This window comes from Eubalaena glacialis, chromosome 13 (assembly GCF_028564815.1).
Source record: "Eubalaena glacialis isolate mEubGla1 chromosome 13, mEubGla1.1.hap2.+ XY, whole genome shotgun sequence".
In the NCBI taxonomy this organism is placed as follows: Eukaryota; Metazoa; Chordata; class Mammalia; order Artiodactyla; family Balaenidae; genus Eubalaena; species Eubalaena glacialis.
In genome coordinates, this window is record NC_083728.1 from 42,829,090 (window position 1) to 42,854,056 (window position 24,967).

At 45.5% G+C, this 24,967-nt stretch overlaps 1 protein-coding gene across 1 annotated transcript; it reads left to right on the forward strand.

The window, feature by feature from the left end:
• Positions 1–7,282: 7,282 nt before the first annotated feature.
• Positions 7,283–24,490, forward strand: LAMP5 (lysosomal associated membrane protein family member 5). The gene is given in 8 exon segments (XM_061209575.1): positions 7,283–7,305; positions 12,392–12,513; positions 12,516–12,716; positions 13,250–13,422; positions 13,793–13,924; positions 14,048–14,153; positions 15,515–15,703; positions 24,312–24,490. Coding segments are annotated over 8 exon segments (1,125 nt in total).
• Positions 24,491–24,967: the final 477 nt, after the last annotated feature.

The following is a 24,967-nucleotide window of genomic DNA, read 5'->3' on the forward strand; positions in this document are numbered from 1 at the left end:
ATAAGGTGGCACCTTAGATTTGATGAAATACAGAAAGGTTAAAAACATGATATGTTATAAAGGGGGAAAAAAATCAAACCAGGAGAAAGGATGGGGAATGTAACTATGAGGGCAGAGAGGGTATCTTTAGAAATAGGAGGCCCAGGGAAGATCTCATTGAGAAGGTGACATGTGAAGACAGACTTGAGGGAGGTGGGGATATGGAGGGGGTAGGAAAAGGCTTCCAGGCAGAAGGAACAGCAGAGGCAAAGTTCTAAGGACAGGAAAATGCCTGGTGTCTCAATCTATTTAGAACAGAGCTTAGAACAGTGTCTGATAAATACCCATAAACATTTGTTTATATTGATATAACGAACCTCAACCATTGGTAATGTATGGATACCTGTAGACATGATGATTACAAAATATTTTAACTTCATGCACATGTGGGCAATAGTGACTCCTGGAAATAACAAAGCCTTAACAAGTAGGTGTAAATTCGGGAAAGGAAACCTTACTTTGCATTGGTGGTGTTCCAAACCTTGTGATAGGTGTTTGGGAGACATATAAAAATACAGACATAGGGCTTCTCTGGTGGCACAGTGGTTGAGAATCTGCCTGTCAATGCAGGAGACACGGGTTCGAGCCCTGGTCTGGGAAGATCCCACATGCCACGGAGCAACTAGGCCCGTGAGCCACAACTACTGAGCCTGCGCGTCTGGAGCCTGTGCTCCGCAACAAGAGAGGCCGCGATAGTGAGAGGCCCGCGCACCACGATGAAGAGTGGCCCCCGCTCACCGCAACTAGAGAAAGCCCTCGCACAGAAACGAAGACCCAATACAGCCAAAAAAAAAAAAATACAGACATATTAAATGTGACCCTTGGGCTTCCCTGTGTAGCACAGTGGTTAAGAATCCTCCTGCCAATGCAGAGGACGTGGGTTTGAGCCCTGGTCCGGAAAGATTCCACATGCCGCGGAGCAACTAAGCCCATGTGCCACAACTACTGAGCCTGCGCTCTAGAGCCCGCAAGCCACAAGTACTGAGGCCCACATGCCACAACTACTGAAGCCCACGCGCCTAGAGCCTGTGCTCCGCAACAAGAGAAGCCACCACAATGAGAAGCCTGCACACCAGAACGAAGAGTAGCCCTGGCTCACCGCAACTAGAGAAAGCCCGGGAGCAGCAACGAAGATGCAACACAGCCAAAAAAATAATAATAAAATAATTAATTAACCTTAAAAAATGTGACCCTTGCCCTCAAGGAGTCCTCCACTAGCAGAGAAAACAGAAAAATAACCACAAAATAATGCTATTAAGGTATAGTCAGAGGAGTGTGAAATGTGCTGTTATAGCCACTTAAGAAGGAGCAATATCTGTGTTCATTCATACTCCCGTCAAGGTCTATTTCATATTTCATGCTCTTGGAGGGAAGTTAAGACCAGCCTTTTAGCAGCACTTGGGTTGAACTATTTGCTGTGAGAAGTACATCTACCATACTGCTTGTAGATCCTGACCTTTTATCAAGTCTCCAATGTCAAAGTACTATAGGTTGCAGGACAATCTTAAAAAACGAGATCCAAAAAATGGGCTGCTACTGTAAAAGTTATGTGTCCTGCTACCAATGTTGTTTAAAAATAATAATGCATCAAAAAGCTTGAATGCTAGAACAAGCTGTCCAACAAATGCAAATTGCCACTCTGGTCCGACTTGTGATACCTACTAACCCATGAAATGGATCTCCTCCTCTTCCATCTTTTAAGAGGTAAGGGATTTGGGCTGATTCACAGCTGCCTTTAAGTACACCTGAGTCAGGGACCCAAGCCCTGTGGTGCTGGCTTCTCTCTCTCTCAGTTCTGATCTTCTCCATGTTACCAGAAAGTCTGTTTCCTCATGGTGGAAGTTGAAGTTTTCACTTTCTAGTAGCGCCAGACCTTACATCCTCTTAGCCAAGTCCAGTCCAAGAATACCTTTCTTGCAAGCCCTGGGAAACACCTCATCCTGTCCCATAAGGTCAGATATTGATCCCTAAATCAAGGATCAACAGCAGATTCAATATTGCAAGAGTTCTATGGTCAGAGAACTGGACATAGGGTTTCCTCCAAGGGAAACAGGGTATAGTTACAGGAAGTAGAAGTGGATGCTGGGGGTGGGTGGAGCAAAGCAAGACATGTCCACTAAACTTTCTTTCAAAGCATGAACCGGATTGATAATCACACCAGTTAGGGTGATGGCCCCATACCTCACAGCTCCCAAATGACTCCTACCCTAGTATCCCTTCTTCCTTCTCCTTAAAACCCCTGTGTCCCATCTACACACAAAGAAACACCATACAAAGACAAAACTATTTGGACATTCTGGCTTTTGTGCATCTCTGGGCCATTTCCAAGGGAACAATGAAATTCATGTCTTCTACTTTCCAGTTGAAAGAATTATCTAGACCTGCATCATGTACTACAGAAGCCACCAGACATTTGTGGCTCTTAAGCAGTTGAAATGTGGCTATTGCAGGTTAAAATGACCAGATTTCAAAGATTTAATACAAAATGTTCAATAGCTAATCACTATTTTTTACTGATTAAATGTTGAAATATTAATATGCTGAATATATTAGGTTAAATAAAATCTATTATTAAAATTAATTTTACCCATTTCTTCTTACTTTTTAAAAATGTGCTACCAAACTCATTAAAACAGAGAGTAAAATGGTGTTACCAGAGGCTGGAGGAATAGGAAAGATATCGTTTAAGGGTACAAACTTGCAACTGTTAGGTAAATGTCTCATTGATGTAATGGAATATGTAGTGAATATAGACAACAATATTGTATTATAATCATCAAACTTGCGAAGAGACTAGATCTTAACTATCCCCACCAAAAAAAAAAAAAAAAAAAGAAAGAAATAATAATTGTGTGATGTGTTAGAGGTGCGAACTATCACTACAATAGCAATCACATTGCAATAAATAAATTATCAAATCAACATGCTCTACTCCTTAAATGTGCACCATGTTATATGTCAAATATATTTCAATAAAAATAAATACATAAAAATAAATAAATAAAATGTGGCTACCAGAATATTTAAAATTACAATTGTGATTTGCCTTTCATCTCTATTGGACAGTGCTGCTGTTGAGATTTCTATGATGCTCTGAGCAGACCATTACTGTGGTTCTCAAAGAAGTTCCCTTTGACCAGAAGCATCCACACTACTGGGGGGCTTGTCATATATGCAATTACTCTGCCCCTTCCCAAACCTACAGAAGCAGCATCTCTGGGCAGGGCCCTTCCTCTGCGTCTTAACAAGCCCTCCAGGTATCTTAATTCTGTTGCTGCCTTCCCGAGACACGGAACTAGAAGCACACTTCACTAGTGTTTCTAGAACTAATGGCTTAGGAATGGACCCATCTTTGCATAGGGTCAAGTTTACTAAATGGCTAAGCAATTAAAAGTATTGGTTTTCACGTTGAAAATGTTGAAAAATAAACATGAATATTTAAGCAAAAACAAGGTCTACAAGAGGACTGCTTGTGGCAGGCAGGAAAAGGAGTGAGATAAGTTTTCTGCCATTCTGGGTTAAAACAAGATTGAGGGACTTGGCTTATAAGTGAACATTTATTGACTTTGATTCTAAACATTTGATTCTAAATCTGCACCACACCCTTTGTGGAAGGCATTATTAACTCCATTTTACAGGTAAGGAAATTGAGGCACAGAGAGATTAATTAGCTGCCTCAAGGCCACACTTGCTGAAGCCAGAATGAATCCGGCTACAGAGCCCAGGGGCCTTAACTGTCTTGCATAGAGCCCAGACCTATCTCAGCTAATCTGTAAAGTGGGTACTTCTATGCTAGTTATTTCTGGCTGCTGTTAAAATCATCTGAGGACACTTAAAACCATATTCCTGCCTGGACTCCCCCAACTAGAGATTCTAATTTCACTGGTCTGAAGTGGCTCCAGGGGTGCTTAAGAGTACCCCAGGACCTCAGAAACAACTCCCATTTGACAGATGATGGAGATGAGGCTGGGAGACAAAAGGTGGAAGAACTGGGCAGTGGCTAAACTGAGGTTCTATAAATTAGGCTTCTCCAGCTTAGATGTTCATAAGCCCCCTAGACCCCCTTTTTCAATAGAGCTTCTGATGCAGGAGGCCTGGGTGGGGTCTGAGATTCTGCAGTAGCCAGGTGAGGGTGACGTTACTGGTCCATGGACCACACTTCAGTCTCTGGGCAGTGCACTGTCTAGATGCCCTGACCCTTGTGATGCTTGCCTGGCTCCCTAGAGAGTGGCCACTTTCCCAGAAGGCAGTTGGGGAGTGGGTGGGCTACTTTGCCCAGGTGCACACCCGGCTGGGGACTCCTTGAGATCCCAGGCCTGTTCCTCTTAGGCCTCTCCAAGGCCCAGCCTAGGATGAATGCTTCCAAGTAGAGTCAGAGTTCAAGTTCCCAGAGACCTGGAGGAAGATTCTGGATTCCTGGAAGCTGAAAAAGAAAACCCCACACTTATGGCCTAGAAACAGGAACCCCAGTGTCTGACCTTTCTTTGTTCAGCTGTCCTCTCATCTGAGCTCAGCCTCCGGCTCCCTCCTGGGTTTCTCTCCTCCTCCTTCCAGCTCCTTCCTGAGCTGAGGGCGAGGTGCTGGGACAGGCACCAGCAACCTTGCCCTCCCCAGCGGCACACACGTCTTTGTTGTACTCGCTGGAGTGTCCAACCGCCCCGGAAGCGAGCGTTCCAACGTGCATTTTCCCACCCACCTTTCTACAGCATTCCTCACCGCTGCCTGACTCTCAAGGCCAGTCCCCTGTCTCCCTCCAAGTTTCCCAGAGAGGCGGACCTTAGATGGGCCCAGAATGGAGGCTTCCCCACCCCCTCCACACTGCGGGTTTCATGACCTGTTCCCCCACCCACAGCCCTTTCCGGGGACTGGATTGGAGGCCAAGTCCTGCTCTCCTCAGCCTCCCGCGGAAAAGGATGCTGCCAGCACGGTGCGAGCTCTGACAACCGCCACTGCACTCACAGCCCCGCGGTCCTCGGAGGCCGGGGCCAAGGCGCTTGTGTCCAGAACAGAAAACCGGAGGAGGGATAACTTCGCGTTGGGGGAGGGAGGGTATTGGGGGTCTTTCTCTAAGATACGTATCACACACACACACACACACACACACACACACACACACACACACACACACACGCCTATGCGCCCGTGCGGCTGGCTGGGTCCCTACGCCACCCCGCTCCCCCCGGCCAGCCCGGCCAGCCCAGGTTCTGGCCCATCAAGTCAGGAAATGAGACGATCCATCAGCTGGCCCTGAGTGCCGGCCCGAGGCGTTCCCCATCTGTGCGCCTCCACACAAAGTCACCGGCGATGAAGCGCGTAGCGGCGGCGGTACCCAGGCTCCTGACCTCCGGGTGACAGGGGTTGGGGTGCGTTGCTCGCGGTGGCTTCAGCGCCCTAAGCTCGAACGCCCGTTTGACTTGGGTTGTGACTCCAGAGACTGGGCGAGGCGGGGGCTACCACCTCTACAGACCCTGCTGTTTTGCTGACAAGCAAAAAAAAAAAGGAGGTGTGGGGGGAGAATTAGAAACACAAAGAACATCCGGGGGCGGGGATGGGGGCGCGGCAGTGAGATAGATTTGGGCCTAGACTGCACGTGCAGGTGCCACCGGGGCTGCTGGGCCGGGGACACCTCTGGCAGACAGACCTGGGACAGCAGAGGCCTGCACCCACAAATTTGCTTTTGAGTTAAAAAGTAACCATGGAGCCGCCATGGAGAAAAATCCGAGCGTTAGTGGGGTTTTTTTTAGTGTTAGAATGCGAGATTTAGTGTTATTTGAATCTTGGATTTAATGTTATTTTTATTTCAAAGGGAATATCGGGAGGGTCCCCACAGTGTTTCTCAGGGGTGGGGCCTCCCAGAGTCCTTATCTGGTCTTGTCACCGGAGAAGAGGAGAGCCGCAGGTCCCCGGCTCCGCGTCCTGCCAGCTGCGTGGCACCGCACCCCCGGGGGCGCGGGATCAGTCTTGGGAACTGGGGCTTTCCGAAGAGAGGCGGCCCCTGGTTTGTCCCTGGACTTTTTCTCTCATTTGCGACCTAGAGTACAGAATAACCTCCGCTCCCGCCCCCAGCCCCAGATTGGAAAACAAAAACAAACAAACAAACAAACAAAACTCTCACCCTAACCTCACAGGCCTGGGCCTCCAGCAGCCCGGGGCGCCCCGAGGGGGCAGAAGACGCGTGCGTGGGAGGAGGAGAGCGTTTCGGTCCCACTTCTCCACCAGGTCAGGGGCCTCACTTAGCGACCAGGGACCCTAGCAGAAGGCCCCTGTGGGTCAGTCCACCCTCCCACCGTCCTGTCCCCGGGCCCGGACCCGCCCTGTTCCCAGGCCGCCAGCCCCGCAGGCAGAGCCGTTTCCCCCTGAGTGCGCGCCCTCTGAGCCTCTTCGGCCACCTCAGCCTCAATCTCCTCTCGGCAGAGTCTCAAAACCTTGCCCACGTCTCAGAGTGGTCCAAGGACCGCACGCCGCGAGGATGCCCGAGCGCCCCTGGCCCTGCGGCGCAGCGTCCTCCCGACTTCTGCCCTGGAAGCTGGACCTCTGGGGCCCATCGGGGGCATTTCCCTCGGTGCGGATGCCACCCTGGCGGGTTAGAAAGGAAAAGAAAAAAGAAGAGAAAAGAAGAGACGCGAAGCCTCTGCAACCTGGCCTCTTCCCCCTCCTCTGTGTAACACCCCACCCCGCTCAAGACCCCCGGCTTTCCTCCGGGCAGGGAGGGACCCGGGAGGCGCGAGGCCGGCAGAGCGCCGGGGTCTCAGCGCCCACCCTCCCCGCCCCAGCGTGGGGTTTGCCAACGCTTCCCGGCCTTGGAAGCTCCAAAGAAAGTCGCGGGGAGCCAGAGAACACTCTCTGCCAGGAACTTACTTCCTCCCTTTCTAGTCCTAATTCCCCTCGACACCAGAACACAAAAGAGCCCGGAGCTTCTGTCCAGCAGCCGAGGCCCGAACTCGCCCAACTCCAGCACCCTCGGAATTGATCCTTCTTACCCGGCTTTGGAGCCGGCTTGGACCACACCTCTGCAAGGTTCCTCTCTCACCTCCACACCGGGAGCAGCTTCGCGAACGTGCGGTGAAGTCCAACCCGGGTGCCTGGCACCGACGTCTTTCCCCTGCTGAGGTCGCCGCGAACTCGGCGTGCGGGCCGCTGGGCGCAGCGCCGCAGCGCGCGTCTCTTTCTCGGGCAGAAGCAGACAGGTCTGGAGTCCGCAGCCCCAGCCCCGCCAAGCTCCAGACCGCGAGCAACCGGGCCCATGTGCCTCGGTGTCACCCAAAGGTAACGCTGAGGGCCGCAATCCGTGAGTCTAGATCTGTGCAGGCTTCTTGCACGTTGGGATAGAAAGCTTTAGTAATGGAAATCCTCAGCGGTTTTTTTGTTGTTTGTTTGTTTTGGTTTTTTGGTTTTGCTTTTGTTTTTTTGTTTTTCCTAGAAAGAATTGCTCAGATCACTTCCTAACTAAGGTTACCCATAGGAGCGGGGCATGCAGTCCTGGAAGGATCCTGTAGGAAAGGCATGTTGAAGACCAGAGAGGTGAAGCCAGTCCTCCCAGAAGTTTTTGCTAGTGGAGTAATAAAGCTAACATATTGCTTCCTAGATTCCCACACCAGTCGTCTTTCCAATACACTGAAGACTTTCCTCTTTCCCTTTCTTTGTTACCAGAGTGAGCGTCTTGCAATGGTTTCAAATAAACAGCCATAGAAACATCCCAAACTTACAACATCAGAACACCCCAGGGCAACTCCGGGGCTCCAGGTCTGCACCAGCAAAGCTTCCTTCCAAGCTCAGCTGACTGGCTGCCCCACTCTCACCCTCCCCCCCAATGGCAATTAATATAAATTTCCCTTAGTTCCAACACATCTTCAGGTGAATATGCAGAAAACTGCAAATAGAGAACTTAAAGAGTAGTTAACTGGGAATAAGGAACCCTTGTGATACACAATAAAAGAAATTTTAAAGAAGTGCATTATCTCAGAACTCACATAGCAAACTGTTGTAAATGAGCCACAGCTTGCCTAACCTTAAGCCCACTGGGATAGCTGTTAGTATTTCTTGGAGAAAAAAACTTCTTAAAGGACTTTTTAAAATTCTCAATTGACTCTTGTCTTTTACAGAAAAGTCCCGGGTCCCCCCTGTGTTAAAATTTTCCTCACTGCCAGGAAAGCCAAGAGGACTGATTGTACTCAGTAGCCTAAAATTTTACACATTGAAGCTAGCGGTAGCTATCATAAACTGTTTTAAAAACAGTTAACTAATTACTGGCTCAAGAGATAACAATAATTCCTTTGCTCTTGAACCTTTCAGGAATGATTGCCTGGCCTCACCATCTGCTTATTCAGGTATTTTTTTTTTAAGAGAGACTTTGTCCCCTGCATTCCCTCCTATGTGAAGGCATTTATCCTAAATGAGCTCATAAAAGGACATTTTCTAAGAACTTAGCATGAAGATACATTGCCAATGAAAGGGCTATTATTCTAGTGCCTTGTCTTCTCCACTGGTTACCCTCATTGCAGAAATAGCTTGGTTTCTTTAAAGTAGCTGCAGGAGAGACCAATGACAGAAAGGATGAGGGAAATTTCCTCAAGGTCATGCAAGCTGAGTGCATCAGAGGGCCAAACTTAATTTTCTGATTCTTTCCACATATTCTAGGGTTCGCCAATATATGCACAAAATATTCTTATGTATACTTATTTTTCAGTTCCTATCCCAAAAGGATTTCAAGGGTTTTCAAAGGCAGTGATTAAATTAAATGAAATAATTGTTCAGTGATTAAGTTGAACACAGAAAAGGTTTTGGTAACTAGTAATTTGGGCTTAAGGGCTGTGTGCATCTTGTCCAGTTCAGTTATCCCTGCTTCTTTTATCCATGTTTGCTTCCTTATCTGTGTGTGTGTGTGTGTGTGTGTGTGTGTGTATGTGTGTATGTGTGTGTGTGCTGGGTCAAGGGAGAGCATTAGTGGTGGTGGGAACAGCAGCACCAGAGTACATTTTTACATTTCACTGTAAAGTGGATTGAAACATCAACAAGACAAATTTCAGCTGCAGCAAAGCTTAGCTTTCCACTTTTGATTCTACAGATACAAGTCAATTGCTTGTGCAACCAAGTATAAAGAGATACACCTAATAATTTGAATATTTAATTTTATTTAGAATGTTTTGCATATACCATATATCGGTAAATTACCAAATAAAGAAGTTAAATAAAGGTTATGTATCAATGCTATAAGACACTGTGGATTTGGGGGTCTAATTTCTTCTTTATTGCAAATTGTTAAATATGGAGGAATGAAGAGTTACATCTTTGCACTGATTCTCCTACTTAATATATTTTTCTTCCATCTGCATTGCCCTTCTTTATCTTTTACCTTAGATCAATTTGTTCACTTCTTTAAGACCTCCTTCTCCAAGAGGCCTCCTTGGTCAATTCCACCCCACCATGGGATGGCTACCTTACTTTTTCTTTCCTTAAACATCTGTGCACACATTGTGCCAGGCAACCATACATCTTCATGTTTCTTCTCATTTTCTTTCATCCAAACTAAAAGTTCTGTACATGCAGTGGGTCTTTTCTTCCACATCCATGAAACAGTAACGACTCAATGACATGCATGAGATTCATAAAGACTAATTCAATATGTAAATACAAGAATTGAAGAGAATCCTTTGAAGGACTTAGAGGATCTAGAAGAGATTCAAAAGCCAGTGCACTTGGGTGACATTTGTATTGACTGCCAGCAGCATTGATGAAAATTGACCCAGCTATCATCCACATGAGTGTACATGTTTATGTCATTTTTTCTCCTACTTTCTCTCCCACTCAAGAAATGAAGAATGGAATGGATCCTGGAAAACTTTGTTACTATGATTTAATGGTAAGTTTTTCTCCTTTATTATCTCTTTAGTAATTTTAAAGAACTGAAGTCTTTTTAAGGATGATTAGAAAGTATTTAATTAGTGTTGGTGAAAGTTGTAGGTATAATGACCCAACTCCTATTGCAACGTAAGAATCACTACAGATGATACACAAATAAGTTAATGGGTGTTTGTAAAGCTATGTTTAAGATTAAATACCCAAAGGGATTTTAAATTAATTATGCTTTGAAGATGATTTTCCCAAGAAGAGGAGTTAAAATTGCTTCCTTTTTTTTCTTTTGACTCATTCAAGTGCTGGTCAACAAAGAGATCATTTATGTCAGGTATGGAAAGAAACCGTTTTCCAAAGGAACCACCATTTGATTTGTAAATCAACTACAACAACTTAAGATTCATGACCAATGCTATGTCCCATCTAATATTTTATTATTAAAGCAGCTAATCATCAATTAATTCAGTTGCTTTTCTAACAACTTATAATTTAAGATATCTGCAATAATGTGTCACAAGAGAAAGTGTCCTAACTTTTACAGATATCTCTTCTACTTTATAATGGTATTTGTTTATCTTTGGGTTTCCAAATTACCAAACATAGTGCAAGTAGTGGGTACTCAGTTAATGCTTATGGTCTAAATTAATTTGTCTTTTTTTTTGAATGATTTTATAATCATTGGCTCACTTGGCCTAACCAGACATCCCCTGAGCTATTATCCCAATTTCTTAGGTGAGGAACACTAAAGTCTGTACAAGGTCATAAAAAATAAATAGTGAATCCTGGACTGAAATCCATTCATTTCTTTCCTCATTTAACTACTAAAGGGAGAGAGGGAAAGAGAATATATAAATGTTCCATTACCTATATCTCATTGCTTTCTAATTTTTACAGTGCTACAGGAAAATAAGTGTTTATTAACAATTGCTAACATGACAAATCATTAGGCATATATAAATTTTACAAATTCCACTCTCAACTGATAATAATTGCCTTTGTATCAATCACAATTTTGCCTCAGTGCTTCTATATATATTCAGTTATGTAAAGTTATTGAGAAATGTTTGGATGAAATATTAAAATACAGAGATAAAAATAAAGATGTAAAAATATAGTATTGATTTAAACATTACTTCATAATTTCAACTGCTATTGATCTAATTATTGATATAAGAATAGGTTTGAAAAAATAATTGTATAAACACTTTGTGGCAAGCATAATGTCAGAATATTATTATACTTAAAACAGCACTCTATACATTTCAGGAATGTGAGCTAGAGATCTTAGGTGTTAGCTTGTTATTTGGTCACTGAATAAAGATTTTTCAATGGCAATCAACATATGGTCTATTTTAGAGTCAAAGTATTATATAAGGAAAAATGAAAATGATCCCTATGAAGTTAAATCATGTGATTTTTCTATTTTAATTTTACTGACCATGTGACATTGAGGAAGGTCATTTAATTTCTCTGAGCCTCAATTTTGGGGTATGTACAACCACAATAGGGTATATCTTCCCTTGCCTACCTTCTAAGGTTTTAGGGAGGATCAAATTTGACAGTGCACATGAAAATACTTTGCAATTTGCCCCTTATTATGGCATTGTTTGTTTTATGACATTATATTGTTGATTTTTCATAAAATGAAATAGCCGCTAAGAAATAAAATATTTGGGCATCACCTACAATTGATTAGGACAGTATGCCTATTGCTGAAAGTGCTGTATTCTGATTTATGGAGCCAAAAATTTAAAAATCAAGCAAGCTACTAAAAGTGTAAATATAGGAATTAGCCCAGTAGTATTTGTTTTTTCTGTCCCACTAGAGGCTGTAGAGTAATATATGTGTGTGTGTGTGTGTGTGTGTGTGTGTGTGTGTGTGTGTGTGTATAACTATGAATGTCCTAAAAGATGCTACATAACCCTCACGAACTTCGGGTTCACTTACATTCCTCTTAGCAGAGTAGTCACAACATAATGAGCGAGGGTAGGTGACCCCAGAGTTCAAAGTCCTCATGCAGTTAGAGAACAGAACTCACAAGAAACAAGCCCAAATAGATATACTGCATTGACTAAGGGCCTCGTTTGAGGAGGCATCAGTTTAACTTTAAACCCTGAGCTCGTGAGAGCAGGGGAGAGAAGGGGATGTCTCCAAATGCAGGAAGCTGTTGCCATAGCATTCTCCTTCTCTATTCCTGCCTACGCCTCCTCCCTCAAAGCAGCAACAATTTGTGCTCCACCGTTTTCCTTCAGGAGCTGGATGCATTTTCAGAAGCCAGGACTCCAGTGGTGTGATGTCTTCACCACCTAATCACTGTACTGGTAGGGATATTGAATAAGTCAGAGGGTGCTATTAAGTTTCTCAGGATAGAATCATCTTTGCGGATGCAATTGCAGCGCAGGAAACAGACTCAGGGAGAATTTTAGCCTTCCCGAATCTCATTGGAGCTCTGCACAAGCCCAGCCACAATCACTCCAGCAATACAACCGAATCCTTTCAGCACTCGCAGCCGTGGACAGCTCCCTCGCCACGCGGTCCTTTCCTCTGCAGTGAGCACACGCGCGTTCACCCTGCCCGGGTCGGTGTGGTACTCCATCCACACCAAGTCCGCCAGCGCGTACGGAAACGCGCTCCCTCCCTCCTCCCTCTCGGTGCCCCCGCCCCTCTCTCACTCCGGCTCACTCCAGCGGCGACTTTGAGGGATTCCCTCTCGGGCGGCCTCTGCAGCAGCACCACTGGCCTTATTCGCTGCTCCGCGAGGATGGATCTCCGAGGAAGAGCCTTTCTCGGCGTGAATAGACTTCGAGTTCTTCTGATGCTTTTCCGTGAGTAGCGTTTCGGCAACCGCCAGAGCAGGGTGCACTCTTTGCAGAGAATAGAACTGGTACAGTAAAGCCATTAGCTTAAGGTCAAAACGTGGCCCTAATGTTTGGCGGGTTTGTTCTTTTTTGGGCGGAGGAGGGGAGGACCTTCCCTTCAGTGGCAGGGAATTCCCCAGAGAGCCACACACCTGTATGCCAATCCCAGACACGATGCTGCACAGGCCTGCTTCGTGGGCTCAGAGCACTGGCGAGAAAGCTTTGGTTTAAAAGCCTAAGATGAAGAAAAAGGCCAGTCGGATTACAAATTAGTAAGGCTTTAAATGTTTTTTTAATTTTATTTTTATTATAAATTAACAGCAACGAAGGCGAATTTGTTGGCGCTAGGTCAGCGAAATGGCTCGCAGAGCGCCCTGCAGCCGGCAAGGAACTTTGTCAGCCCAAAGTCCGCAGACCACGATGTCTCTCCACCCTTGTGCCCGAGACGCGTGGGCTCGCTGAGCCCCTAACCGATAGGATTTTTTGTTTGTTTTCTGCAGATACAATGGCTCGAATCATGGCAGAACAAGAAGTGGAGAATCTCTCAGGCCTTTCCACTAACCCTGAAAAAGATATATTTGTGGTGCGGGAAAATGGGACGACGTGTCTCATGGCAGAGTTTGCAGCCAAATTTATTGTCCCTTATGATGTGTGGGCCAGCAATTATGTAGATGTAAGGCGCTTTTTCCCTCCCAGCTTACTCCTAGGGCTCCAGGGACAAAGGGCACCTTCCCTCAAGACCCTGTGAAGACCTGGGTCACCCGCCTTCCCCCCTGCACCCTGCAGGCTGCTCCCAAATGCTGCATGGGGGTTCCGGCTTGTAATGCCTTCTGTTCACCCCGCCTGCTTTGAAAGTAAATCCCTCTCTCTGCTTCCCTAACGGCCGGGTCTGCACGCAGAGCATCTAACCGCATGTTCCTGGACCTGGGAGCGCGCGCGCAAAGGAGTGCCCAGGCGTGCGACCCGGAGTTTGGACGCGCTGCCCTTTACAGCCTCCACTGGGGCTCGCGCGCTGAGGGGGTGCGGGGCGTCTGTGTTCCCAGCTAATCACGGAACAGGCTGATATCTCACTGACCCGGGGAGCTGAGGTGAAGGGCCGCTGTGGCCACAACGAGTCGGAGCTGCAGGTGTTCTGGGTGGATCGCGCGTACGCGCTCAAAATGCTGTTTGTAAAGGTAACTGCTAGTGGGGCGCTCAGAGGGGTTGCAGACTCCGGGTGGGTGTGGGTAGGGGCCGCCCCTCCGTTTCCCCACCCAGATCTGCTCGGGCGGTTAACGCGCGCCTCCCCTGCTCGGCAGGAAAGTCACAACACGTCCAAGGGACCCGAGGCGACGTGGAGGCTGAGCAAGGTCCAGTTTGTCTATGACTCCTCGGAGAAGACCCATTTTAAAGACGCGGTCAGTGGTGAGTAGAGACCAGCAGGGCTGGGGAAGGAGCTCGGGGAAGCGCAGACACTGCAGGGATCTCAGGCTTGGAGGCCGAATTCCCCAGGGTCAGGGCCTTGCGCTCCCAGGCCAAGTTAGCCCTGGGCTTGCTCTGCAAGGTGGAGGAAGCAAGCGGGAGTGCGGTGGGTCCTCTGGCCTTCAGGCCTTGTAGATGCGCAAGAAACCCAGGGCCTGAGGACCAGCCTGTCACCCATCGCCTGATCCTGGATGAGATATCTCTTGAGGGACTGTCTTCCTGTGGCTGCTTCAGGATGGCTTTCTTATGATTTGTCCTTTAAAGAAGCACGGAGACGGACAAAGCTGTATTTTTATTTTCTTCTGCACCCCGGTTTTTATTCTTATGCGCTAACACTTCAAGGGGGACAGTATGACTTTCATTTTGGGTCAGAATCTGATGGCCTTCAGATCTTTTGGCGCATTGCTCAGGCCTCACCGCAATCTTCAGTCATCCACCGCAGCCCCAGAGTGGATTCTGAACCATGCCCTTATTTATTAGCTTTTCATACCCATCACTCCAACAACTACCCAGATCCTCCAAAAATATTGTGGCAAGGGATATCCAGGCTCCAAATAACAATGCTGGGATCTGCAGGCACCATCAAAGACCACATTTAAGTTTATGTATTTATTTTGTAAATTGCCTGATCTACTCATAATGAAGCCTTCCATCACCTGGGCACCTGAGTTGGGAAAAGATTTTTATTGAACATGTACAAGAAAACATATGTCATCTTTTCCGTTTCACCCCTTATCATCGCAGTAAAAAGGGCAATTTTGTCTCCTCATCAAAATTCATATTCAAACATTTCCCACAGTTAAATTAGACCAAAAGAAGGAAAAACAAAAAACAAAAAAAACCTTAATCCAGAAAAGGAGGAAAAGGGGTGAGGTAGGCTTCCAAAGAGTATGTATGCATACAAGGGCATCTGCTCAGAGCACTAACAGCAGACATGCTTTGCTGAGGAAGATATTTTATATTTTGCAGGCCAGTGTGAGGTGTAGGATACCAAGTCACTGTTCTTTGTGGATCTTTGGAATCTCTGTTGTTAGGTCTTATATAGTAAAAAGGGTTGGGGTTTTAGGTATCACTTTATTCTTCCAAAAGGAAATTCCAAATTAATATTTAAGAAATCCGTGCTCATGAAAGAATGGGTGCATTCACATTTGCATAGCCCCAGCCGGGCAAGGCAACAGGGCATGTCAGCAGAGGATCAGAGGGGGGGTTCTGGGCTAAGAGGCAAAGGTCAACTATCTGGATCACCATAAGGAGGGTTCTGCCAGCCCTAGGGGCCTAACCATTGCTTTGGGACTTCCCTGCAGCTGGGAAGCACACAGCCAACTCGCATCATCTCTCTGCCTTGGTCACCCCAGCTGGAAAGTCCTATGAATGTCAAGCTCAGCAGACCATTTCACTAGCCTCCAGTGATCCGCAGAAGACAGTCACCATGATCCTGTCTGCAGTCCACATCCAGCCCTTTGACATCATCTCTGATTTTGTCTTCAGTGAAGGTAGGTCGGTGGGGAGGCAGGAGGAGAGGGAGAGGAAGGAAGCAAAGGCTGACCTCAAGATGGATGTGGAAGGCAACCTGCCAGGGTACCAGGCTGTTACCACTTGGACTTTCTCTAGGATATCATGACGTTGCCTCCCTCTATAATATTTTTCAAAGACTAAAGGCAACAAACTGAATTGTATCAACTTCAATGGCTTTCTCTTTCATCTTCCCCCTCTCTCTTCCTCCTTCACTTCCTTCTTTTCCTCTCTCTTTCTCTCCCTCCCTTCTTTTTCTCTGTTTTCTTCCTTCCTCCCTCCCTTCCTTTTTTCCCTTATTTTTTCACCTTTCCCTTCCTCCCCTCCTTTGCCAAAAAAAGGAAACTGGATAGGGAGAAAGATAAGAAAGTCAGCTAAATATATATATATAATTTTGATGCAAGTTTCCCAAGGAAAAGGCAGCTAAAAATCCCAAGCAGCTATCGAGAGAGCCATGGATTGGAGAAGGGCCTTTGCTTGTGTGGGCCTCAGTTTCTCCATGGTCTCTAGACACTTCCAGCCCTAGGTTCTACCACTGTGAGTCTAAGTTTTTGTGTGACCAGAATGTAATAGAGGTGTGTGTGTGTATGTGTGTGTGTGTGTGTGTGTGTGTGTACAGGTTACAGAGAGAGACTCATGAAGACCTGCCTCTGTCCAGCTCTCACCTTTGTGTGGAGAGACACCCATGAGGTTCCAAGGAGGCAAGGTCCCTGATCTGCTCCCTCTGGAGCATGCAAGAAGGCTTTTTCTCAGTCTGTGCGAGCCCTGGAAGGGGATCAGGCAGGATCCAGCTGGGGCAGGTTCAGGGCATCCATATCCTCCTGGTTCTCTGCATCCCAGAAGAAGGGCAGGAGAGGAGCTCATATTCTGCAGTTTGCCCAAATCTAGCAACAGTTTACTCTGGGCAAGTGGAGTAAGTGAATTCTTCCATTCATTTTTTTTTTTTTTCTCTCTCTCTCTCTCTATTGTCTGGAGGAGGTTGTTAAAGGCAGTTTGATATTCTTATTTATTCCTTGTGGTTAAGAAATGGGGAGAGATTCTGACTGCTTTATGGATACCTGCCTTTGGTCTGGCGATCCCCAGGTGAATACAACCATTCGAATGAGTAGGATATTAGGGAATCCCCACTTGGGTCACACACAAATCATTAAATCAGTCCCAAGGAGTCCAGCTTTCATTAAATGCCCCTCCCATTCAAAGTATACGGAATAGAATTCCTCCCCCCATGATTTATTCAAAGGCATTTGGGAATTCCTAAGTTAAACTGTCCTTAAGAGAAAGGCCTCCTTCTTATTCATCTTTGTATTTTTAGCACCAAATACAGTACTTGGCACATTGCAGATGCCCTGTTAACTTTGGCTGAATTGATATTCCGAAGCTGTGGGCTCAATTAATAGAGACTTGCAAATGCTTCAAAGCCAAGCAAATCAGAATTTAATAGATTTAGTACAGCAGTGCTATACCTACCTGTTATGGCTCTTACCTGTATGGGCTATTCCATCTTAATGTGTTTTCTACAAAATTGAAACTAAGCTAAATGCCAAGATCTTAACACTAAAAAATACTGCTGATTATGAAAGTATTTATAAAATGTAACAGTGCCTTTCTTAAACTGAAAATATTAAATGTAATTAAAAGTAATTGGACTTATGATTATGGATGGCCCAGAATTCATTTTGAAAATATTGGATCACGTAGTCCCCAGGGTCCCTACCATAGATACTTTTGAGTTTGTATAGGTACTTTCAGTAGTCTCTAGTTACTCTTTGTGTTTCTCTGGTCAACTGTTTTTAGACACTTCTTCACTTCTTGGTACCGCTGGTGCTATAATTGCTGCTTTTACTAGTTCCTTATCACAATCTCACCCTTACCCTCTCCGGGTTATTGCTAAGTTGTTGCTTATAGTCATTTATGAATGGAGAAATCAGATCTCATAGATGTTAGAATTGTGTACAAAATAAGAGTAAATGAGTACTGAATAAGGACCAGAGCTATTTTCCTAAAAATCAGTGATATTCTTGGCATAGATTTAATGATGTTTTTGCATAAAAAGCAGTTTTTATCCACTTCCAGGGCTTAAATGGATAGATTTAGACAGTTTGTAAGCATGTATAACTTCCTAAATGCAGATATATTAAGCACAAGCAAATTGCACTTGTCTCACCCAGGCTTTTCTAGGGAATAATTAGGGTGTCGCTTCCTGTATGGTGCCCTGGGGCTCAAGCCTTGACACTCCTGGAAGGAGGCAAGCCTCATTCAGGATCACGCACTGAATCAATGTGCCTTTGTGTGTGTGGCAGGGCTCCTTTTGTTCCTGGTTCCTCCTGTCTGTGCCTCTCAGCACCTGCCCCCAGTGTGTTTTGTAAGAGATCATTTTATTTGATTTGGTGGAATCTGAAAGATTCCTTTTGGAGTGCCTTTTCGGGACCTGGCACTTGGACCCCACTCCCCAGAATAGAAAGAGGCTCTGATGTGTTGCTAATGCCCGTGTGGGTGAGTGAAGCCTGCCTGCGTGGTGGTAGGGAGGGCATCTGGTCATATGTCTGACGCCCACTGCAGGGCTGTGTACATGCGTTCTGTCATGTTCAAGCAGGACCTGCAGCATAAGGGCTTCCAATGAAGAGCCTATTCCCTGTGTAAGGGGGTCATGCCTGGCAGTCTGCAGTCTCCCACCTGCTTCCTTCATAGATTCTGAGAAAAGCAAGGAAGGGTCAGTGAAATGGGTTAGTGGACACCCATAGAGGCTGAGAGCAGCCCAAATGGGGATGACATCTTTATCGCACAAATCCCTTTAGACCGTTGAGCTTGGCTGCTATGCTGACCCCCAGTGAAAGTAGCCCAGAGGCCCCAGATCACTGTGCACAGCTCTGGTGATCTTGTTAACATGCCAAGTCAAGTCTGGTTCCGTAGGTCTGGGGGCGGGGCCCAAGAGGCTCCATTTCTAGCAAGCTCCTTGATGATACCGCTGGTCCATGGCAAACTGTCAGAAGGGGGATTTGAGGGATTTTGAGCTGATCAAGGAATATGATATGACCATGAGAGGCAGAAACACACAAGCTTCATTGGGTGGCACTTGGGCAGGTTGTGTAAGGAAAGCCCCTCACAGCATGGGACTGTCCAGAAGAAGGTTTACAGCACCCTGGGGACCACTATCCCAAAGGAAAGGAGGATAAGGGATCTCCTGGCAGGGAGAAGGGTGTCAGGAAAGGGCTTATGGGTCTAGGTGATGTCACTCAGCAGCACGGGGAGGAGTCTTTGGGTCAGAGAGCTCGGGGGGCAGCAGAAGCTTAGGGCCTTATCTATCCTATCAGTGGGTAACAGCTGTTGGGTGAGATCTCTATGCAAAGCAGACAGGCCCTAAATGGCTAAACGTGTCTGTTTGGGCTGTTTTTTTTAAAATAATTGGATGTGGGTCTCAGCCTGCAGTGAAAATATAAACCACCGAGGGGCCAATCCATGGAGGCCAGCTTATTTCTATAACAGGTACACTTGGTGTGGCAACTCTCAGCCTGCAGTTCAAGGCAGCCCATGTGTCTCAGCTGGTGTTGGGTAACTTGTCCTTCCACAATTCATTCCTGGTAGCGAGTCCCTTTGAGGCCCCAGGAGAATTCTGTGATAGCATGGAGGATGCATCACTGGGAGGGAACAGAGCAGCCTGAGTATTTTAATGGCTTGAATTAAAGGCGACTCTCACGCATAAAGACAGAAGAAATGTAATAGAATACAAAGGTGCCTCTGTGCCCCTTTTTTAAACAGGTTTAATGGGCATTTAAGTCGCCACATATAGACTGGGCCCATCTTAATTCTCAGGGGGGGAAACAAACAAATAAAGAGACCTGTGAAGAAGGTACTGAGATCCCTGTTTACAGTGGAGAAGCTGAGGTTTAGGGGTGAAGTTACTGGCCAAGACTGCGCTCCTTGTGGCTGCCAGGGCTGGGACAGGAACCTGTCTTTGGGTATCAGATCCTGTGCTCTTAGCCTCTCCGAACCTCAGCTGCTGCAACTGAGCAACTGTACCAAACATGTGACTGCAGGGGGCCATCGTCAGAAAGGTTGTCAGGTGCTCTGAATTCATGAGCTTATCATTGTTTCTAACAGTGTGTTTGGGAGATACCACCTGATCTGTATTTTACCCAGATCTATAGGACAAATGATCTGTGTTTTAGTGGAAATGAATGTACATCACCCCCAGTTGAGCGCCCCAAGACTGGCTGCCGTGCTGCAAACCAGGGCGTGGTGTGCCGATGCTGATCCAGAGTGCTGTGTACACCTGTGGTTTGCATGGCACCTCCTAGCCAAGAAACATGCCACCTGAGTAGTTGCTGCTTCTCAGACCCTCCTGGGGAAGCATCCAGAGGGAGACAATCCTGTTATTAACACCACAGAGAACTGTGTCGAGGGCTGGAATACAGAGGCCCAGCGCAAGGCCACGTAGCCAGCCAGTCGTAGAATTCTGTGTTCTTGCTACTGCCCTGGAGCCTAGTGTTTTAGGTTGGGTTCCCCAAGAAGCACATCCTCTATAAGTATGTAAGGGCAAGCAGTTTATTTAGGTGGTTCTAGAAGGCACTGCTAGGGGAGTGGGGAAGTGAGGTGGGAAGGCAAGGAAGCTAGTACAGGTGCGTAAGTGAGCAGGTTACCACTGTGGGCACTGGGGCTCACGATGCTGCTGGAAATTCTGGGAAAGAGTGTGGTACCCACCTGAGTTACCCTCCAACTCCCATCCACCACTGATGGCTGCTGAGGTGGGGAAGGGGGGCGTTGACTCTCCAGGATGTCTAACTTGCCTTGTAGTCAAAGCCCATTGGAATGGGTGGGAATGGTGAATACCAAGGTCATAGGACCCTGTCGGTGTCTGTACACCAGTACACCCAGTACTAGGATATAGGAACTTTCCCTGCCCTGGTGGAGCTTACAGGCTAGTGGGAAAGAGTTTATACAGCTCTTCCTTGTGCGCAGGGATGTTCCTGGCACACAGTGGCATCAATCAGTAATTGTTTTCTTATTTACTGTTGTGCTTACATCTTGGTGAGAGTATCTGCTTGTCTCCAGCCAAAGATCTCCAAAGCCCACTCATCTTAACAGCTTCTCAGTACACAAAATACATTTTGCTGAGGTTACAGGAGTCCCGAGCCAGTCCAGAGAAGCTATGGAAAGAGGGGCAAACCCCTCCCTCCAGTTGCCCTATCAGACAGCAGAGGGAAGCACGGCCAGCAAAAGGCTTGCCCACCTGCTCCAACAAGAAAAGTCTGTGGCACTAGCAGAGCTGGAGAAAGCAATCAGCTTGCCTCCTGGTCCATGGCCCATCTCAATGCTGTTCATTTGGAGCTGCTTTTCATTAAGAGCTTTTACAGTTTGTTTGCCTCAGGGAGTAAATACAACTTTAAAATGCTGTGGTCATCAAACAAAACAAAATAAAACACGTCTAGAAAACAGAACCTAAGATGATTCAGGATTGCAATGGGCACACGAGGTTTATGGTTGAGGGGACTTGAGCTGGCAGCTGGCAGTTACACAATTTGTCTGATCTGTCTTCATCTGGTTCTTTGCAATGACTGGGCTGGTTGTTGCTTTTTCCCATCATGGGCCATCCACCCTGGGCCTCTGTTTTGTGTTCTCTAGAACTGTAAGTCCAGCCAGGGCAGAGGTGTGAGGGACCCCAAGACCTGTGGAGATGAACAGGGAGTCAGGGGTCTCCGAGCACCCAAAGCCAGATGCTGAGCTGGGCTAAGCCAAGGGATGCTCTTCTCCCAGGCAGAGATCGAGGCCAGCCATCCTTGCTCTATAATCTGTCGGTTGTGTAATCAGTTTATTGCACAGGATCTTAACACTGAGTCCATAGGGTTTGTGTATAGAATTCAGGGGGTCTGTAAATTTCAATGGGAAACATCTACGTCTTTATTTTCATTAATTTCTAATTAATGTTTAACATTTCCTTTGATTATAAATAAAGGTGACAACCCACAGTAGTATTAGTCATACCTATGACTTTGTCACCAATATAAATTATAGTCTTTTTCTTCCCACATGTTTGTGCAGATCTTGCAAAGTAACAATTATGCTTCTCCCTACTTTGCAATCACAGCCAGTATACCTGTGTACTAATAAATATATATATAACTGTCCCTCAAATTATTTTAAAATATTTTAATAGCTGAACTTCAGTGTAGTTTGTTTTCTTTGTAATCTTATGTATTTTATTTTTATGCAATTATAAGTATTCTGAGAAGGGGGGATAGTTTCATCACACTGACACTAAAAAGATTATAACCTCTGCTTTAGTGGGTCATGACCAGCACTATTTTAAATGAAAGAGAATAGAATAGAGGATAAATTATTAGAGGCACAAAGTAAGGAAAACCATTGTTTTATAAAACTTTGGTTTTAGTTATGTATGTATACGTATGTTCTGGGTTGTAATGTAAAATATTGTTTTTCCTGGGGGTCAAAGGCAGAGTTTGAAGACAGTGGCTTAAGCCTGAGAGGGGAATGCGTGTCTTTTTTTTATGGGTTCACAATCTCTCACCTAAAACCCTTGGGGCTAGATGTTTTTCAGAATTCAGAATAATTTTGGACTTTAGGACGATAATACAGTACATTGTCCATATATTATACAAGACCCAGAAGACTCAGGGAAGCTCCTGTAATCAAACAGATTAATGAATCTGTTTCCTGCAGTGAAACACATGAATCTTCATGCTAAGGAGGAGAAATGAGAATCAGAGCAGCCAGCTTTTGCTGCCAAATGAATGATACAAAGTACTTGTGGTTTCTAGAGCTTTGTGGATTTTGGAATGGTGGGTAAGGGAAAGAGAACTCAGGAATTCCCCTTTCTTTGACCACTTAATGAATGGGGATGGGTGGGGAAGGGGATTCAGTATTTTTCATGATAATTTTTGACATCCCCTTATTTTCCCATAATTACTTTTGACTTGTCCATAGTTTAATACTCCCTTTATATTCTTCTTCCGGTGGTGTGTTTAGTTCAGGTTTTCTCCTAAGGCAACAAAACAACTTTTTTTTTTAATTAATTAATTTATTTATTTATTTTTGGCTGTGTTGGGTCTTCGATTCTGTGCGAGGGCTTTCTCTAGTTGTGGCGAGCGGGGGCCACTCTTCATCGCGGTGCGCAGGCCTTTCACTGTCGCGGCCTCTCTTGTTGTGGAGCACAGGCTCCAGACGCGCAGGCTCAGTAGTTGTGGCTCACGGGCCTAGCCGCTCCGCGGCATGTGGGATCTTCCCCGACCGGGGCACGAACCCGTGTCCCCTGCATTGGCAGGTGGATTCCTAACCACTGCACCACCAGGGAAGCCCCAACAATTTTTAAAGAAATAAACTATAATAATATTTTAACCATAATTTTTTTGCCAAAATACACCATGCTTTTCTCCTCTATCTTCTTTAAAGGATGGTGTATTAGATGTTATTCCCCATAACTATACCAAAGTTATTATCCATTTAAAGCTAATACTTTTGGCACCACAATTCTGATACCAGTTCTGATGTGTGTGGTGTAAATCCATCAAACTCTACACTTTCTTTTTTAAATGGTGGTATAATTTACATACATCAAAATGCACAAATCTGAAGTGTTAACTCAATATGTTTTTACCTATACTTGCAGCCACATAAACCTCACCTAAATCAACATGCAGAACATTTCCATCACACCTGAAGTTCTCTTGGGTCCTGTTCTCCAAGACACACTGTTCCCCACTTCTCTGACTTCAATCACCATAGACTTAGTTTTGCCTGCTCTTAAACTTCATATAAATGGAGTCATACAACATGTACTCTTTTGTGTCGACAGTTTTCACTCAACATAATATTTTTGAGATGCATCCATTTTGTTATGTGTAGCCATAGTTCATTCCTTTGTATTGTTGATTAATATTCCATTGTATGAATATACCACAGTTTATTTATCCATTCTACTCTGATGGACATTTTGGTTGTTTCTGATTTTAAGCTATTATGAATAAAGCTTCTATGAACATTTATGTTCAAGTCCTTTTGTGTCCATATGTTTTCATTGTTCTTGGGTAAATTCCTAGGAGTGGAATGCTGGGTTATAAGGTAGGTGTATATTTACCCTTACCTTATTACAAAGTGATTGTACCATTTCCCACCAACGGTGGACGAGAGCTCCAATTGCTCTGTATCATTGATAACACTTGGTAATTTCAGACTTTCTAAAAGGTGTATTTTGTCTGCGATTCTATGTACATTATACACCAATAAAAAGTTTAAAAAATTAAATAAACAATAAAAATGATGGTGGTTGTGCCTGATGCCCAAACTCTGAAAATTTGCATAAATCATTTGGAAGTTTTATTGACATCAGCCAGGAATCCAATAACCTGAATGTTGCCCTATTTAACTGATGTATTTTTATTTTACACTATGCAGAAATTTTAAGAGATTAGGCCTTAAGTTTGGTTGGGAAATACTGTTTCTGAAAAAGAAAATATCTCTGAAGTTTCCTTGAGAAATCTTCTCATCTCTATCTGCCTTTTAGTTTTCTTGAGCAGACTTATGATTCAGAATATTTTGGCAGGAGCTCATTGCTTTTCTTCTTCTTTCCCATTTCAGAGCATAAATGCCCAGTGGATGAGCGGGAGCAGTTGGAGGAAACCTTGCCTCTGATTTTGGGGCTCATCTTGGGCCTCGTCATTGTGGTAACACTGGTGATTTACCATCTCCACCACAAAATGACTGCCAACCAGGTCCAGATCCCTAGGGACCGATCCCAATATAAGCACATGGGCTAGAAACTATTAGGCAGACAGCCCCCAGCCCCCCTCCACTGGCTGGATCAGGTAGAGAAACAAAAGCACTTTCCACCTGTACATGGGGTATACCAACATAGCTGCAATCAAACAGACCTGGGTATTCAAGGCTTGCTTGGCCTGCATCCATGCTTAAACCCCGGGATGGGGGGATTCTTTCGGATTCATGGGGTGAAGGACAGTTGCTGGGGAATGGGAGGGAGAGGTCAGCCAACTTTCACACTCATGGTGGCTTGGCTTTGACTCTCCAAGGAGCAACTCATAAAACTCAGAGGGGTATCTGACTCTGAAGTTTAGGGATTGAAACAACACTTCGTTCGGAAAGACACCCCTAAGGTTCAAGAGGAATATTGGAGGCTTTGCTCCCTTGAACACAGATGGCTTACCCTATACTGTTGTCAATGTACACAAAATACAGCCTCATGCTCGCTGCAGCAAGACCCCTGAAAGTGATCCATG